At 39.8% G+C, this 18,726-nt stretch overlaps 1 protein-coding gene across 6 annotated transcripts in view; it reads left to right on the forward strand.

The window, feature by feature from the left end:
- Window positions 1-18,726, forward strand: part of COBL (cordon-bleu WH2 repeat protein) — a 158,541-nt gene that overhangs the window by 130,304 nt on the left and 9,511 nt on the right. For 5 of the 6 annotated variants that reach the window (XM_085305456.1, XM_085305461.1, XM_085305459.1 and 2 more), the window contains 3 exons: window positions 2,936-3,245; window positions 15,220-15,323; window positions 16,575-18,622. In XM_085305456.1, the coding sequence (XP_085161582.1) occupies window positions 2,936-3,245; window positions 15,220-15,323; window positions 16,575-18,622 (2,462 nt within the window). The remainder of the gene's footprint in view (window positions 1-2,935; window positions 3,246-15,219; window positions 15,324-16,574; window positions 18,623-18,726) is intronic. The other variant, XM_085305457.1, reaches the window with a different exon arrangement.

Raw genomic sequence — 18,726 nt, forward strand, 5'->3', positions numbered from 1 at the left:
CACTTTWAAACAATGGTATTTTCTTGCTGCTGTTAGCTGAAACAAGGTTGTTAACATGACATATGACTTTAGGGCTCATGTTTTATTTGTGTGCTGTCATGTTCAGGTGAGTGGTAGTGGAAATCTACCATTAAATCACTGTACTACTATCACAAAGTAGCTACATATAGTGAACTACTTTTACAAACTGATAGACTTGAAGAGAGGGAGATATTTTGCTGAATAGGTCTGTTGTTGAATAGAAAGATTATTTTCTATCTTGCCATGCTGCAGAACAGAATTGCAGCTTAAGACRTTGAGTAAGGAAGATCTGCCATTGGATTGAATGATGCAGCTAGACAGATCCAGAGGTAATGGATCAGGTCTCAGATAGACCCCAATAATACGAGAATTAGCTTTCATTTTGTTTGTTCTCATATGGGAAGAAGGATGGGCAAGGGTCCTGCAGTTGAGCTTGCTGGATAAAATCAGCAAGAGTGTTTTGTTACTGCAGTAGTAGTAGGGTTGTGTGACCAAAAATGATGAAATTTCTGAACAGAAAGATGCAAGTTCTTTTACATGAGAAAATACCTGCAGGCAAGAGAGAAGAGGATCAGGAGATGGGAGAGACAGTTTGGGAGGAAAAACCTGCCATCCTTGTGTCGGGCACTGGAAGTGGGTAATATGTTACAAAGTGTTGCCCTAGCTATCGTGGGGCTCATTTTAATTGCATCCTGGGGACAGTAGATGTGGCCTTTATTATATAAAGGTCTCTTTGCATCAAGGTATACTGCATTGTGCAGTACTTCAAAGCTTTCCAGGTGCTCTTACTCCCTAAATTGCTTTCTTTGCTGTACCATATCTCACTTTGCTCTGTTTTTAACATACCATAGCTTTTACTAACACTTTGGTGGTGTGTTGTTGTTGGGGTTTTTCATTGTTTGTTTCATTGAAAACCAAGCACTATACGCTGTTGTCTATTTGTTTGCTGTGTATTTCTGTAGCTGTATATTGCTTTGTGATTGATGTCAAATAATTCTTGTTTTTCCTTGATGTTGGTGTTTTCCTAACTGTTCTTGTCACATGTGTAATACGTTCAACGACATATACTTTGGTTTTTTAATTGATATTTTTAGATGGAACGATCTCTTGGATTAAATCTGGAACCTAGAGCTAATGTCGTAGAAAATAAGGTCAAAGAAATCAAGTAACGTTCATTCCAAAGACACAATAGAGTCTTTGTATCATCTTCCATCGTTAATATTGATGCTTGACAGCACTTAAAACTTTAATCATGATTTGTAACCCTGTGAATTTTATTGCTTCTGCTGTCAGAAATCATTTTCAGCACTTAATGGCATCTTGTAACCTCAGTCAAGGAGAATATTGGCTTGATTTTTATTTTAATTTTACTCAAAGCTTTACTGCTAAAGTACATCTTAAAAAATAATTCTGTGGTGCATCTTTTTTCTCTGGCTTAAAGAAAATCCTTCTGTTTATGCAACATAATACAGTTTTTTTTCTCCTTATTGTTTTCACTGGCCTGTTGATTCATATATACTTCAAAAACTTACACGTTCTGACCCTACAAACAGTTAAGTATGCTTACTCATAATCATGCTTGAGATCTGAGACTTCTCCTATAATTAACGTCCACCACAAGTGTTTGCAGGATCAGGCCATAACATATGTTGTTTAATCTTCCTTTTGCTTATTGAGGTTGAAGAAGAGAATGGAGCACATACATAATTCCGAATTTAACATTCATATTAGTCTTTATTGATACCTTTCGATCAAAAGAAGTATGTTTGAGCTTARTTCTGTCTTTAGTTCCTCTGAAATTATTGACGTTGCTGGGAGTTGCCCTTTAATGGCGTAATTGCAGGATGGGAGTCCAGGTTTGTACATTTGCAAAGGGAAATAACAAAAYTGTATTTTTCCCAAAACCCAATTAGCCAATAGGCACCAAATTAAAACAGAGCATGAAAAAATTTTACTGCTTCTGATCATGTCTCATGACTTGCAACTTTAACAGAGTTAAAGATAAACATGCAAAGGTCATATCCCTTCATCTCCTTCCTTACAAATGACTAAAAAATGCAAAAAGGTTCTGCTTTGTTTAAAGCATCATAGTGTCTACTTTTCTATAACACTTTTTAGTTAATTTTRTATGCTTTGCAAAGGAAATGGTTGTTATTCTCCCCACTTAACACWGAGGAAATTGAAGGGTGGTGAAATAGTGACTTGACCAGTAGGCCAGCAGTAGATCTAATTTACCAATTCAGTATCCTAATTGGGAAATGCTGCCCATAKTACCTCGTTATAGACTTCTTATCAGAAATGTCGTGATGTATTTGCCAGCATGTAAGAGCAGTAATAAGATTATGTCGTCAGAACGGGTAACAGGAGTGAATTTTTTTGTAGCATATCATTTAAACTTTGGTTTATTGTTGAAGTTGAGTTTTGTTTCCATCTTCATTTTTTTGTTAGTTCTTATTTATCTCATTCCTACCAGTTCTGTTAAATTTACCTTTCTGCCCTTTAATTTGAAGAAGCTGAAAGCTCCCATTTCTCTAGCTCTCCAAGAAGCTGTCCCTGGAGAGTTGTTTCTTCTGAGAAATGAGGAAACAGATTTGATACGAATGTTACAAAACCCCACATTTTACAGGACAGGCAAAGCAAGCCACATTCCTAAAAGCAAAGGAGGACAAAATTTCATCATTTTGCAAATCAYCCTTCTCATGTATACACATATTGAGCTCCATCCTACTGTTTCTAAAGGAATTAGTTCATTTTCCTCCAACTACAGAGGCATTTATGTTGTCGAGATATCTGGAACCAATGAAATCAATGGCAAAAGATCTATTGAGTTCAGTGGATTCAGGATCTCTCTATTGGTGGTTTGATTTATTTACTAGTGAGTTTCAGCTAACTTTTTTTGCTATATTTCGTTCAGAGAGCCTTCTGCCTGCACATGATAATGTTTATGTAGTCGATGATGTGGTTCTGGAGCTATCAGAGGTAGAAGAAACAGCATCAGAAAGCAGCTGTTTTGCATCTGAGGACACCACCGAAGACTCAGGTGTCGTGAGCTCCCCATCAGATATTGTATCTTTGGATTCGCAAAATGACAGTATGAAGCTGAGAGACAGGTGGGTCAACGGCCTCATGGACTCTGCTGAGGCGGACACGACATATGGCAGAGACACATACCCTGTCAAGACCGCCTACTGTGAGAACATGGGATCCGACAGTGCTCCGGAGAGGTAAAATTTCCCTTTGTAACTAACTCTTTGAGAGTATCTTGTGTGCCCCCTTGTAGGAGGAATCGCTTAAAATCAATTTCTGCTTGCTTCTGCCCTTTCCAGTATGAATGCCAAGCGACTCCTCCCGATGAAAAAGCTCAGTGCCAGATCCCCTCCAGTAGCATACTTGTTGCAACAGGAAAAGGTCACTTTTCTGTTTGAACTTGTGGTTATATTTCTTGCACAAGGCCACTGCCCGCCAGAGTTAATTTCTCCAAGAAGTCTGAAATTAATTAGAGTTTTGTTTATTCTGTAGTATTGTTAGCACGAGGTACTTAAAATTTTCCTGTATGTTGATCTAGAAAAATTACATGCAGGTCGGATTTGGGTGCAATCATAAGATGAAAGGAATCAAGACACTTAAAGCTAGGTAGAAAAAGAATTTAGGATTTTATTTGTGTGTGTGCACATATGTTCAACTGATACTAACTTCCACTGCTGTTATATGTATGGTTTTCTTTTCAGCATATTCCCACCCTTTTTTTTCCCCCATAAATACTTTGCTGAAGTTTTTGCAAGAAAATACAAGAACCTGGAATTTAACTAGAAACTGCCTGCAAGCACAAGCGACTCTGACACTGTTGGTTTGCCAAAACTCACATAGCCAGTGGCAGGGCTGCAAAGGGAACACAGAATTTATAGGACTTTGCAAATACAAGCTGGCCAAATAGGAAGCTGTGCCTCCAGCACGGAGGGTGGCCTGGTGGTACTGACAGGGATCTACTCTGTGCGATGCTGCAGAGTCATGGGATAGGGGCCAGAAATTCCTCTGAATTCTCAGTTGACACAAAGTCTGTGCTTTCTTGTCTCTCTCCATTCAGCTGCTAATCTGTAGCCCCTTCATAAGAGTATGTATCATGACCTAGTTATTTCCTTCCACATATTTCTGAAGGAGAACTTCATTTTGGATCATGTAGTGGGGGATAAAATAGGCCAAAGTCAGTATTTACCCTATTGGAATGATCTCAGGGCTTTTCTTTTCCCATCAGTGTCAACAGGGACAAGGTCAAGTCTCATTTAGATACTTGCTTAACAATGCATTCTTCCCCGTGGTTTGGCCTTTTACAATTTCTTAGATCCTTCTGGAGTGTCTATRTGGAGGCTTATATAGGCTAGACTAATAGAGTAGCTACAACTAACGTTCCAGACCTGATCCAAAAAAAGCAACCTATTAATTTCAGTAGACATAGATCAAGCCTTGTAAGATAATTAAACAATCCCAACTTTCCTCAAAACTGCCAGATCCAAACTGGAAAAAAACCATACACACATCCAGGAAAAATACTAAAAGTTACCATAATGTTCAATAAAGGCATCAAAGCAATACCCARTAAGAACACTCCTAATCAGTGGAAAATATTTTTTGACTTGTTCTGTATTTTAGTGCAAAATAAAAGAGGCCATTAAAACCAAAGCAACACGCTAGCTCTTGAAACTTAGTGTTTTCCACWTCTTTCACATCAATGAAAGGTGGGCATTTTTTCCATTGCATTGAGACTTACTTTTGCTGTGCAAACATASAAATTTTTTGATAATAAAGTATGCACGGAAGAGACAAAGGGACAATGAGACAAAATACGCTCTTAGCAACTTTGCATGTGACGCTGACTTGGGGGAATGCTTAACAGGCTGGCAGGCAGGAYGGCTGTTCAGAGGGATCTTGCTAAACTGGAGGAATGGGTGAAGCACGRGGATCAGCAAAGACGCATGCAAAATCCTGCGTCTGGAACAGAATAATCCCATGCAATGGGATAGGCTGGAGACTGGGTAACTGGGAACAGCTGCCCAAAAACAGAGCTGGGGCTCCTAGTGGGCAGCAAGTTGCCCACTGTGTCCCTCACAGTGAATGTCCAGTTCCAGGTTGGCTGTGCACCCCTAGAGTGACGAAACRTGTGCACAGTGATGAGGGTAATGCGGCATATTGGGCTGCAAGAGCACAGCTGTCACACAAGGGAACTGCCAGAGRGGCTGAGGAATCTCTGAGCTTGGAGATTTTCAGGACTCAACTAGACAAAGCCTTGGACAGGCCCATCTAACCTTGAAAGTGGCCCTGCCTGGAACAGGAGGTTGGACTAGGTGGCCTTCAGGGGTAATTTGTAAACTATTTTTTTCTGTGATTTTATCATCCTACATACTCTATGTTTATCTCATGTCCCCATAATTAAAGGGGAGAGTTTTTAGGCAGGAATAGGAGGCAGTTGTTGCCATTCAGAGTGTGAGATTATTTTTCATGAACTGTATTATTTTTTTAGGCTCTGGGACAGCAAAATTATATCAGATCAGCTTTATGACATAGTGAAATCGAACATTTGTGATTGATTTTAGTCTTCTGGCAGCAACCATTTAGACTGTCACAGCAGAGATGCTGATAGTATTATCTTTTAAGTGTTTATGTTCTGAATGCGTCAGCAATGTTTGAAACTAAATCCCGTTCCACTCCTAACTTAGGTTTTAAACAAACCCAGCTTTGAAAATTGTACTCTTTTAACTCTTTTTAAGGTCAAATTGCTAAGTTTTCAAAAGCCACTTCCTAAGTGCAGAGGGGAAAAAAACAGGGATTTTTTTAAGCCTATTTGTTTTAGGTAAAATATATTGGTAACAACCTACATATTTTTAAACGTACTTAAAACCTATGAAAACCTTGTTTTAGTGGGATTTGGATAAGTTAGGAGTACACTTTTGAGTATAGCTAAATCTGGAGAACATCACTTTCAAAAATCTGGAGAGCATCAGCTTCAAAATTTTGCTGTCTTAGCCCCACTAACCCACTGATAAAATCTTTTGGGAGCTCTGAGACTGTAGATAGTTCTTCTGATGAGCAGGGACTACTTTCAGGACTGAACCAGTCTTCTGAATCCCCAGTCAAGTTAAAATGTGATGTTCATGTGAGTAAATGATAATCATGCTCAACAGCTTTAAGTGTGTTTTATTAGCTACAAAATTTCAAGGAAAATTATACATGGAGTTTCATAATTCCCCTTTATATTCTGTCAGTCCACATACTAAGATCAAACTCAATTCTAGAAGGAAGATAAAGATATTTGGAGAAATGTCACGACTGAAGTTAACTGYAGTTAGCAGCAATTAATCAAATATCCTCCTTGAGTCTGAGCTCCACTGAAGCCAGAAATTTCATTTAGGGACTAATTTCTAACAGCCTCCGAAAAAAGGTAATAAAAATAACAGAGATATTTTCATTGTAAATGGTAAAGCTGACTGAAATCTGGGCTTAGCATTGTCCTATGAAATAACTAGTTCATAAAGATTTATAATTCTTTATATTATAACCATATTATACTGTGTGAGTAACGAAAAGTACTCTTAAAGTAGAAGTAAATAGTATTTAGAGGAGGATGAGGCTTTAAAGAAAGCAAAAGTGCTGTTTTGCAAGTGCCTTGTGAAGAACGACAGTAAAAAGAAGAATTAAGGTCTTATGCAGGTTTATTCCAAAGGTTTAGTCTGTGCACCAAGGGATCATCAGGAATACTTTGCCGTGATGCTTACTTTGGTTAGTTGTGTATTTATTTTTAATTCATTTTCCTTAGACCTTTGGAAGTGTGTAAGCCTGGGTGGTCTCTGTGTAACAGAAATGCCTAACAGCCATAGAAAATCACAGCGGAGAATTTTGGCCAGGGTCTGCACCTCACTCCTCTGCTGCTGAACTCAAAGAAAGCTGTGAGCATTTAAGGGTGCACTCTTCAACGTGCAGTGGATTTGTCTGTTCATAGCAGCATAGTAACGTGACCAGATCAGAAATTACCCATACCGGTAGCTTCGCTCATGCAGGAATGACAGTAACAGAGTCTAAATCTCCGAGTTCCCCAGGCACAGAAACAGAACAGATTTACAGAGGCAGCTCCCCAATACTAAGGGTTTCCAACCAGGGTCTTGTTTTCCAGCACATGGAGCAACTTGCAGGTGCACTCTTCTTCATCTTTTGTTTTGGGATATTTTGTTTAAGCGATCATAATCCAAATATGCATATGGGACAGGTAGCACGTAGAGCATCAAATCAAGTATCAAAAGACTGTAGGCTTACCCTTGCCTCTGCCTCTAACCTATTACACCACCTCTGTCTCTTTCTGCCTCTGATACCCCCTGCAGCTACTTACTGTTTTCACAGTAAGTCTGCACACAGCTGTCATGTCTCAGGTTAAGTTTGTGTAGTGCCTGGTAGAGCAGAAGCCTGATGGCAGCTGGAGGTGCAAAGGGCTACCACCCTATGAATAATTGACTACATGCAACGGTTGACTGTGAACGTTTTAATATTAACTGCTGACTGAACATCGTTCAACACAGTTCTCTTTCTTCATATCCTTCCTTACAGCTGATTTCTTTGTGTTATGTATCTATTCAACAAATTTTAATACATAGTGTTAAATGAGTAACAGGAAAACCACAGAGAAGCTGAAATGTTGCTTACGTAGCAGTAAACACATCTTATGATCTCACACTGTTGCAATTCGTGTCCTCCCATACCCCCTCCTTTCCCATCCCATGTATGGTGTCATCACGCAAGCTCCTTGGGGCAGGGATCAGTCAGTTTTATATGCTTATAAAGCATCATGCACACCTACTGTCTGGAGCTGTATAAGTAATTAAGCATTAAAAATTTTGCTCAAATAGTAACACTAGGGATGCTAAGTCACGTGCTCAAAGTTAGGTTACATTAATACTAAAGCTGCCTGTGCAACCTTAATTTTCTCCCCTCCCTTTCTGCAGTATGATAAAGTCGGTAGTTACGTGATCACATTCAGGTTTATTTTCTCTGGATTTCAGAGCTCAATTAATGGAGCAAGTATACCACAGTTTGCTCTCAGTTCAAACTCCATTCTGGAGACAGGACTGCCTAATTTCCTCTTGGTCTTTCCATCTTACTCATTACCCTAGTATCCATGTGCCATACAGACTTTGAATTTCTCCTTGCAGTATTCAAGAGAGATGAAAAGGTGGCGTTGTCCTATTTAGAGAAGAGAGTTGAGGCACAGAGTCAAGACAGTCCAGTGACCAGTTAGACCACACACAATCCATTTTTGCAGAGGATAAAGCATTTTGTAGCCCTTCATGTTTCAGAGTGGAACTCTCCATTTCCTCCAAATGCTGTTCTTGGAATTCATTTGACTGTTTTGGCTCAAGAAAAATAACAGAATAATGAGGATCGTGATAAAAATTGTCATGCTTGGACTGCCACCTAGGAAAAAGGTATAAGCAACCTAATTTAAGGTTTTAGAAGGAGACTTAAGAGTAGATGATTCTGTCAATCTCACACAGAGCAGTACAAACATTTTAAGTCATAAAATATCTTCCATTTAATTTCTTTAATCTATTAAAATATTTCTAAATGTAAAAGGAACATGCTAGTTACAAAGGTAAATAAATAGAGCGTTATAGATTGTGACTGGAGTGGGAAAAAGAAAATACCTTTCGAGGGGGAGGATGGGAACCCTACTTCAGTCACTTAATGCTCTCGATATAGGTAGGGAGAATCTCATATTCTCTCTTTTTCTTGACAGAATTTATTACGTGTGACTCTGATTCTGATAGCCAAAGCTATTGTGAGGAGGAAGGAAAAGGATCTTTCTTGTTAGCAACTTGAGAAATACTTGCTGTTTGTTATAAACTTTTACTTTTTTTGATGACTGAGTTTTAAAACAAAAGCTATTGAAAGGATAGAGGTGGGTGATTTTTCCTACTTAATGTCTAAGTCCATTTAAGTTCAAATGTTGCAGGGTTTTGTATTCCACTTAGGAAAGATCGGAGAGAAAGAGAACTTGGTATTTGGAGGAATTTAATGATGAAACTGGTCACAGGAAGAAAAATACAATACTGCATGGAGGAAGGCAGATAGGAAGGAAAGAGGAAAAACTCTAGAGAAAAATAGCAAYGTATTATATATATGTATATATGCATGTATATGCACAAACACATTCTGTATAATTAACTGTCCCAATCTTTGGGAAAGATGGGATTTATTCTGTTGTTTCTACATAGGTCAAGTTTTATTTTAGCTGAAGAGATGTGTTTTACTTTATTGAAAATAGAAATGTACTTTTAAGGGGGAGGATGAAAGAAAAAGGGTTACAGTAACAAGGAGAAGAACTGCAGGGATGAAAAAATGCTTAATTAGGACCTAGATGCCTGACAGATCTGCAAGCCTCTGTTTCTTACACAAATTTGATAATTTTCTTCCTTATCTCTGGCTTTTCCTTTCCCTTCATTCCAGAAAACTCTTCACAATCTGGACATTTTCATGCACTTTTTTGGTGACAGATGTTCTTGGAGGGAAGATGCTGATGATATTATGGTTAAGTAAAAGATATTCACAGACATTAGAGCAAAAATCCAGATTAGCCTTTCTGTCAGATTCATCCGTGGGAAAAATACCTTATGCTTTAGAACTATAGAATATTTTASATATTAGGAAGCAGATTCAGTTGCTAAAAGTATAGCATTGGGTTTCAGGAGAGAGAGATTTTTCATCCTTGCTCTTTTTTTTTATTATTTTTATTTTCCTGTGTAAACCAAGAGAAATTCTATAACTGCACTGTACTGGGTTTTTTTTAGCATGCAGTGTTATTTTGCACAGGTGATATCACTGAATTTCAAGTTGATTCATGTTAGCCCAGTTTATTGGTTATTCCTGGCCCTGAGGCAACCCTGTTTGCCTCTTGCCGTTTCTGTTGTGAAGCTTCCCCCCATATGTGGAGGAGGAAGAGTGGGGCATTTTTCTGACCAATAGAAATTGTAAGCTGCAGCTTACAGAGCCGACGAGAGGACCCTGAGACTGACATATGTCTAAGGGCTCTAAAAGCTTAGATCACCCTGCTATGTAACATGCTTAGAGATTTTTAGCATTAAGGCTCTCAAAAACACAAAGCAATGCTATAAATATGCAAAAGCATTTTCATTTGCTTTCCGTTTAGGTTTTTGACCAGTAACCACAGAGGAGCTATATAAAAGGACCATAAACTTAGCTGCTGCTGAAATACTGTTTCATTTTCCTCCTCATCGATGTTCGCAAGTTTGTATTTTAATCAGGTGGTATTTATCTGAAGGCACTATTAATCTGAAGGACCTATGTATTCTAGGACTTGAAAACAGATTAATTCAGTCTGTAATGATTTTTATTCAGCACAGATATAAATGCAATCTAAAGACCATGGTAAGTATGATGCTATCCAACAGAACTCAAAATAGAACATAAGCTAAAAAACTTGGCATAGCAATGGTATCTGTACCTTGCTCTCGAAAATGTACAGCTTTTTCTTTTGTCGCTTATTCAAGGACATAAAAAGCAAGGTTATGTGGCTTTCAGGTAGAATGTGACTCTCTGCTTTTTCCTTTCCCTACTTGCTTGCCACTTGCAGAAATCTTACTTCAAAGACAAGACTTTGTTATCTAACCAGTCCTGTGTGGGATGTTCTTTCCAGGACATTAACAGTCTACAATATGGCATTTTAATGGGCTTTGGTCATATGAAGCTAGCACATTAAAACTTAAGAATAAAGTTCACAGGAGGCAGCAGCAGATCTCATTGATCAAGTCATAGCTCAGGTGCTGTCACTTATACTAGCTGTTCTTCTGCAGCCATTATAGAAAACAGAGAAGAAAAGAGAACAGAGCAGAGAAGAAAGAGAAGAGAAGAGAGGGGACAGAAGGAGAGGGGGAAGGGAAGGGAAGTCATCTAGCCTAAAAAACTAAAGGGTTGGAGAAGTGGTCCCTAAGGTTTTGTAAATTATTGACTATTATGAAAAATAGTTACGTCCACTTTTGAAGAGTACTTTGCTACATTGATCAAAAACAAATCTGTGAGATTACTTGATGTTGTCTTTGTGACCTGGCTGAGTAGAATGCCTTATTCAAGAAGGGTGAACTTTCAGACATATTTTCTTGAATTTAGATACATTCAGCATCTGTCTGTTCCCCCCCCCCCCACTGTGATAACACTAATGAGAAGCATTTCTCTGTCCAGCACTTAGGCAAGAGGAGAATAATATGGATCTGTTTTGCAGAGGAGGAGTTTGGGTACACACAGGAGGCTTTCCCAGTGCCAGACTGCGAGCGCCATCAAAGCTGGGAAAGGAGCTCCGAAGGTGCTCCAAAGCCCCATCCATGCTGACGATAGTATCAGCCTTTCATGCTGGGCACAACAGCTCTGTCTGCCCCCCCCATAGCTAAGAGCAAATGTGCAGCAATCCTGTTCTCAAGTCTTTTGATACAGCAAACAGGAGACTCTAGAGTAAGACACAGTTAACTTAGAAGAGAGGTCTCCTGCCATTTCATCTTGCCTGTGGCCACTGTGGAAGGACCCRGATCCCCCATATGTTCTGTAGTACATCTGCCAGCCCCCTACAGGTGTCTTGAATACCTTCAGTGTTTCACATGACCCTGAGTGTAGGCACCTGAATCTCTTCCTCAGTCCCTTCACTGCAGTTTACATTGCTCTGCGCTGTTTCCTCAGTTGCGGTGGGCATTAGGTTCTCTATCTCTGGCACTATGCGCAAGGCTTTCCAGATCTCTTGGAAAATGTGCTTTCTTCCAAAGAGGCTTTGGTCAGTGTGAGCATTTGCAAAACTACTTGAAATATAATAAAATGGCAGCTTCTCTGATCATGAATCTGATAGCTTTTGAATGGCTTTTGATTTCTTTTTAATGCATATTTCCAGCTAGGTTCATCAGAAATTTTCCTCTCTTACTTAGAACATAAACTTTCTCATAAATGGCTGTCTCCCATGGCCCTCATTTGACAAAATGCTGCTCTAAGTTTCATTTTGTCTCCAACCGAGTRAGTGACTGCAGAGGAGCAGTTATGTGTTGAAGCCTGAGCTCAGTGGAGCACTGAAGGCAGTAGTTCAGTTTAGTAGCTGCTCTGCTCAGTTCTGTGCTCTTGCACAAATCTCAGCTCATCTGCATCAGTAGTAAGTGAGCAGGCTCCCAGGAGCCATGCGCGTTGGCCATTTCGAGCTTGTGCTCAGCGCTGCCCAGCGCTTTATTTTTAGCGCCTTGCATTTTACGAGAAAAGCAGCCTAAAGGTTATCAGGTTCTTCCTCGAGTTAAAAAAAACTGTGTGTGAGAAAATGCCACTGGTAATGTTTATCCAGAATGTAAAACGTGGTATCAGAATAAGTCTTGTATTTTTCTTGGATTCTGGCCAAAACAGAGCTGTCAACAAAAGAAAAGTGTATAGGGTCAGAAGGGAAGAAGGCTTTGAAAAAAAAAATTAGAGGCCTTTTTGTTTTCCTTTTCCAAACAATGTTGTGTGAAAGACTCTGCTTAGGCATATTTGTATACCATGGGAGCTACTGGAAACTACCAGTCTTTCGCCTCACAAAACATGTATCACTGTATATTTTAAAATCTTGATGCTAAGGATTTCAGGAAAAGCTCTATGGCTAATATATACCTACTGGCTTTTTTTTCAGGTGAGTTTGGAGATGAAGTGAGTAATAGCTCTTTTAGGGATTTGGAAATGCACAAGAAAAGGTCTGCTTTTTCTGAAGCTCCCCATGTAAGAGAAAAATAAGAATCCTTTCATTTTGACTGCATTGTTCTCTTTCCCGCAGAAAACTTCTGTGAACTGGATATTATTATCCCAGTTGTCTAGATAAGGAGATTGAAGCAGAGACTGAGAAGCAAATTATGTATAGTGACTGCATTCCTGCATAGAGGATAATAAAAGAAACCTCTGCTGGCTGCTGCACCCATCAAAGAGAAGATAATTTTGATATAAGGAATCATTGAAAGATTTCCACTGATTTCAGGGAGGAAAGAGTTGGTCAGAGTAGATAGATTGATATCTATCTATGTGTTTGGACCCAGGAATCCCTGTTCTACAATGCCCCTAAAATTCTCAAGCCCATAGGGTTCATTGCGTCCTGGAGAAAGCCCAACTCTGACAAGCCAAGTAATACGGAGTTTGGCTGCGTTGTAAAGCACTGGTGCAATAAATAAAAATATACAGTGAGGTACCAAAAAGATGTTGAGCTGGCAGGGCCTTCATGAACTTCAGTCTCATCCTCTGATAARTACAGGCTTACACATTTTTCTTCCAAGATTTTCTCAAGTGTCATTCAAGCACCATAGCCTAAAGCACCTCCTGCACAGCAGCTTGGAGAATGAGTTTCACTGCACATCCATACTCTACTTCCAGCTGTGGACAACAATCCTCCCCAGACCATCTTTGCAAAGCAGAACGAAGTATTTGCCTTCCACACTGGATAACTGGTGTGCCACTGGAATGATTTTTTTTTCTCAAAAACACTTGAGTTTTGGAATAAATTGTTTTAAAATGCACTCATAGGAATACCAGTATTTCTTTTTATTACTTTTATAAAACTTTGCACTACAAAAACAAGATAAAGTTGGATTGATTCTTTTCTACCACCTTCAAGTTGGGAGTTTTGTTTGCCAGACTTCTGCACCAGTCCCAATGCTGCAGTAAGCTTAAATCGTCTTGTTAGTTTTTTCAGATGAGTGATCTCATTGGGGTGTGTGTATGTGTGTGTATCCTTTAGGGTACTGTGTGTGTATCCTTTAGGGTACAGTGGGATTAGAGTCCTACAGCACCTGTTGCCTCTTATGGAGACGTTAGCTGATTTGTGCCTTCCCAGTTTTGGAAGATGTCCTTGCAGGTGTGGTTTACTGTTTTTGTTGACCCAGCATATATGAACTCACCTTTTTAAGTTCAAGGGAGTTAGCTGCGAGTAGAGGAAGCAGCAGACTGAGAGTGCATTTGTTCTTTTAAGTATAAAAGTGATTTCAGCTACTCCTACTATAAGCAAGAAAAAAAAATAACAATAAAATAGCAGAAAAGGAAACTACAATGATAGAGGTTATTTAAGCCAATACCAGGAAACATCCCTGAATTTTGATTCAGATGGCTCAAAGGGCAGCAGCAAAACAGTATTTTGCAGTGAGTGTTCAGGATACTACCAAAAAAAAGTCATCTCTTGATCTGTGAGATGAAGGACTTGATCTTGAAAAGGGCAAAGCTGCTTTGCCTGATCAGAGTTGGTTTAGGTGTGGTTAGAATGGAAAATTATATTGTCAATAGCCTAATCACAAGGGCAAAATTTAGATGCAGAGTCACAGATGAAAATGTTTTGACTGCCGGTGAGGAACAAGTAACTGGAAAAAGTTAGTCTCCCAACATGAAATCCTGGCTTTTTGATTTTGGTAGAAAAATATTACTGGTTGAGATCTTTCTTCCTAAGAAATAGAAGGTCTGTTGTAAAGCAGGTTGTAGTGTGTACTTTTTTTAATTTTAGTTCTTTTTTGTTAGTTTTTTTCCTTAGTTTCATCAGAGTTTTTTTCTTTTAATAAGCCAAGAAAACCCTTGGCACTCATTCTGATTTGAGACATGTTTTAGATCGTTGTACAACTTCATTGAAAATTATAGAGCTACTTCCTGCCAAAATCAGGCCCCCAATACATTTCATTAGAAACAGCTCCTGAGAGATTAGTTTCTTTCCTTCTCCCTTCCCTCCCTCCAGGAAGAAGAGTAATGATCAAACAGGCCATAGTTGCTTTTGTTTTTCATTGCTAGGCAGTTTTTATTTAACAAAGGTGCGGATTTATTGGCAGAGTACATGCTGGATGGGCAGCGGTCAGCTTTAAAATTTGCTGGATACGTGAACTCTTTGCCTTGGCGCACAGTGCTTTGCRGCAGCCTGGCTGAAATATTTGCTGCACTGTGAGACCAGGCCATCTCTTCATGGCAGGGTTTATTAATCCTAATCTTTTGATTACCAGTGCACTGAGTGTGCTCGGCACCACAGAGATCCCTCTGAGATACGGCTGCGACCGTGTGGCACGTGCCTCTAGGGCTGCCCCGGTGGGACTAAAGGAGCTGAAATGAGAGTGTATTTCGGAGCAGCACCATACGGCAAAAGCAGAGACCTAATATTTTTTTCCTTTTTTTTGCTCTTTYAATTAGCAGTAGAGATGAAGAAAGTCCTTCTGCTAAGCATGACAGTGAGGACATGTTCATTGCTGCTCAACTGCAGCAGACGCTGGCTGACCTGGATGAAGATTTGGAAGGTAGGGGAGTGGGTTACCTCCAAAGTGCAAAGGAGCTGGGCGTAACTGGGAGGTACCGAGGTGGACCRTGCTCTGAGACATCCGCCCGTTTCTCACTAAGGTTGCTGGAACAGCTCGTGGCTCGGAGGCAGAAGGTGGGCTCCCCACAGAGATTGCTTTCACCTTGCGTCTGGAGCAAGCCACCCTTTATACGCTTGTAGTGGGTGTTTGGGGGGCTGCTGTATCAGACCGTCGTTATATTTCAATGYCTGCTGCCAGAATGAAAYGAAGAGCAGTTTATGGGAATGTTTTATGGGCCAAATTTGGTACACTTCCATTGACCTCCGTGAAACTTCACTACGTTTTATGAATAATGCTTCTGGTTTGTATTTTGTCCTAATGAAGTGGAGAAGGGGGTTTTGTACCCAGTGCCTCCTCTGCATTAGCTGCTTTGTACTTTTAACTTTAAAATTGAAAATACTGACCAGAACAGTGGAAAGAGATAAGTCATCACAAAACAGTATCATTCTTCTCTCTTGCCTAGTGTTAATGGCAATGCTTCACTATTTGTCACTGACTGATGTTGAATACTTTTTTAAACATCTTTGTTTTAGTACTTTTACAGTGGACTTGCTTCTGATTTAATTTCTCTGAGTACTCTTAACATTGCAATTTCTTCACATTTTATCTCATAACCCTCGATTTTTACCAGCAAATTTGAGAGAGGAGTTAAGCTTCCTGCACAGTGAAGCTTCTGGGGTCGTTGGTAACGAAGGGTGAAAAGAATGCAGGGAAAAATACAAGTTCTGTTTCTTTGTGTGCTTGCTCGAGGAAATCCTTCAGCTGGGTTGTTATTACTGACCAGCTCTGGGAAACATAATTTGGAGCTGCTTGCTCTTTCTCAGAAATGTTTCTCCTTTGGAGTCATGTGGTGAAATGTTTATCACTGGGAGAAGTTAGTCAAAGATAAGGTATGAACAATAGATTAAATTCTGCTTTCAGCTGCATTTGTATGTTTCCCACTGGCTGAAGCAGGAGGACCGAGGAATATTTGCCTGATCCTAATCAGCAACCAGACAGCAGAAGGACCCAGATCTTTCTTTTTTGTGTAATACAGGCATGTGTGTGTGTGTGTGTGTGTGTGTGTATTCCTATTAGTTTTACTGGAACTCAAATATCTGATCTGGATTAGTTTGCATTAGCTGTTTGTGTAGTTTAAAGTGATATTGCCTAAATATTACCTGCATGTACTTTTGTGTGTGTATTTTGCAGCAGTGGATGACACAAGCAACTCTGACTCCGACTATATTACTGAAGTGTTGAGCCCGCATACAAGAAAAGCGGAGGTTGCCCRAGATGTTACCTTTTCTGTTCCAGTAACAGTCATAGATGATGATGCAGAAGTTAACTTCCCTAGGTCTGCTGGAGATCAAGAGACAAGGGGTTCAGAAAATGCTTCAACTGACTCTGTTAATATAGGGAACTTGACAAATAAAAACAACAACGCAGGTTCCTTTGATAAGGGGCATATAGGTGGTAGATCTGTGTGTATATCCAAGGACTTAATACAYGGGCAACCTTCTGAAAATGAATTTGATCACTTGCCTGTGGAACAGAGGAGAGATATGTTTGAATCTCTCACGTCTTCCTTTGAAAAAAGAAGTGAAAAGAACTCAGGACTAGACCCCCCTCCTAAACATAACGTGAAGTCTGAGGAATATAAATCTAAGCTGATTCCATCTCACTCCAAGGCCACAAACGAAATCAGTACAGCAAAAGAGAAAAAAAATCCATTTAAGGAATGTAGTAACAGGGAAAGACCTCTGAAAAAAAGTAAATCAGAAATAGAAATCAAGCAGCCACTGGCAAAAAAATATGAAGAGAAAGTAGAAGAAATCCCTTCAACACCAATATGGTGTCATCGCGCCCAGAATTCAGGAACAAATTACGAACCTAAAATGGGTTTGACGACCTTTAAAATTGTTCCTCCCAAACCTGAAATAAAGCATTTTGATAGAGGAGTTTCTCTTTCCACTGGTGCCATTAAAATAGATGAACTAGGCAATCTTATAAGCCCAAATGCTAGTGGCCCTAAGAACACGTCAGATACTACTACTTTCGGTACTGGTGAAAGTGAGGAAATTCCTATTGGGAAAGTAAAGGCGTTCTGGAGGTCAAGTTCTATGGACAAGCAAAGTGATGACTCTGCTGAGCATCTCCTTAAAAGGTCAGCAGTCACCACAAACTCTAAATCCTTTACTATAAAACAGGAACACAAACCTGTCTGTCTTGTAGCACCAAAACCTGTAGCACCACAAACTGTTACTTCCCAGGTAGCTGAAAAACAGTTTGAGAATGAAAAGACCAAAACACCTCTCTCAGTCACACAGTCTCAGGTAAAACCATTAATGGCCCCAACCATTAATAAGGACAAGATAGAGCTTCCATTTCTAAAGCCGCATAGGAGAACTTCAAGTCAATACGTTGCCTCTGCCATTGCAAAACACATCAACCTACCTACCTTTAAGTCGGACTCCACAGAATATCATGAGAAAGAAGAAGATCAGCATGGGGCAGGAGAGGTTAAAACTGAAGGAGAACTTTTCCCAAAGAGGTGTGTTATTGTGGCCAAATGCAGCCCTATGGAAACAGATTCAGCAGAAACAAGAGAACCACTTTCAAATATTTTTACTTCTAGTTTAAAAGCATCCCACAGGTTTACACCTGGTGATAATTCTGGAGTGGAAAACAAAATAGTTAACATCAGGGCTCCAAATCAAGCAGCTCCTCCTACTTTCTATAAAAAGAATGCCAGTGTCCCACTTACTAAATCCTCTTCAAAGGATAACAACACTGCAGAAGATGATCACAATTTGAACAGCAAACAAAGTATAGTAGAGAAAAAGACACATCTTTTATTTGACCAGAAATACGAGACTTTGAACCACAGTAATTCGGCGCCATCTCTCAAGTCTCCTGATCTCCAGGTCGTCCCACCCTTTTCCAGCTCATCTTTGCGAGCAAGTAAATGGCCTCCAGCTAAAAGTGTACAAGCTAGTTGTTTTAAAGCATCACCTGAGTTAAATTGTGCAACCGCAAACAATCACACGGAGTCAGAACGGGAGGACAAACACGACGGTTTGGYTACTAATGCTGTCAGTGAGCTGGACAACCAATGTCCAGATGTCCAGACCAACATCTTTGGACCAAAGAAGAAGTTCAAACCAGTTGTCCAGAAACCAATCCCAAAAGATACGTCCCTGCACAGTGCCCTGATGGAAGCCATCCAAACAGGAGGGGGGAAGGAGAAACTCAGAAAGGTAAAGTGGAGGCTTCATTCAGCCTGTGCAGCCCACAGAAGCCTATATTCTGACACCAGCTGTTTTATAATTGGTCCAGCTGCTGGTGCGCTGGACTACACATA

Source organism: Rhea americana, unplaced genomic scaffold (genome assembly GCF_003343005.1).
Source record: "Rhea americana isolate MKP2758 unplaced genomic scaffold, rheAme1 scaffold_220, whole genome shotgun sequence".
Taxonomy (NCBI): domain Eukaryota; kingdom Metazoa; phylum Chordata; class Aves; order Rheiformes; family Rheidae; genus Rhea; species Rhea americana.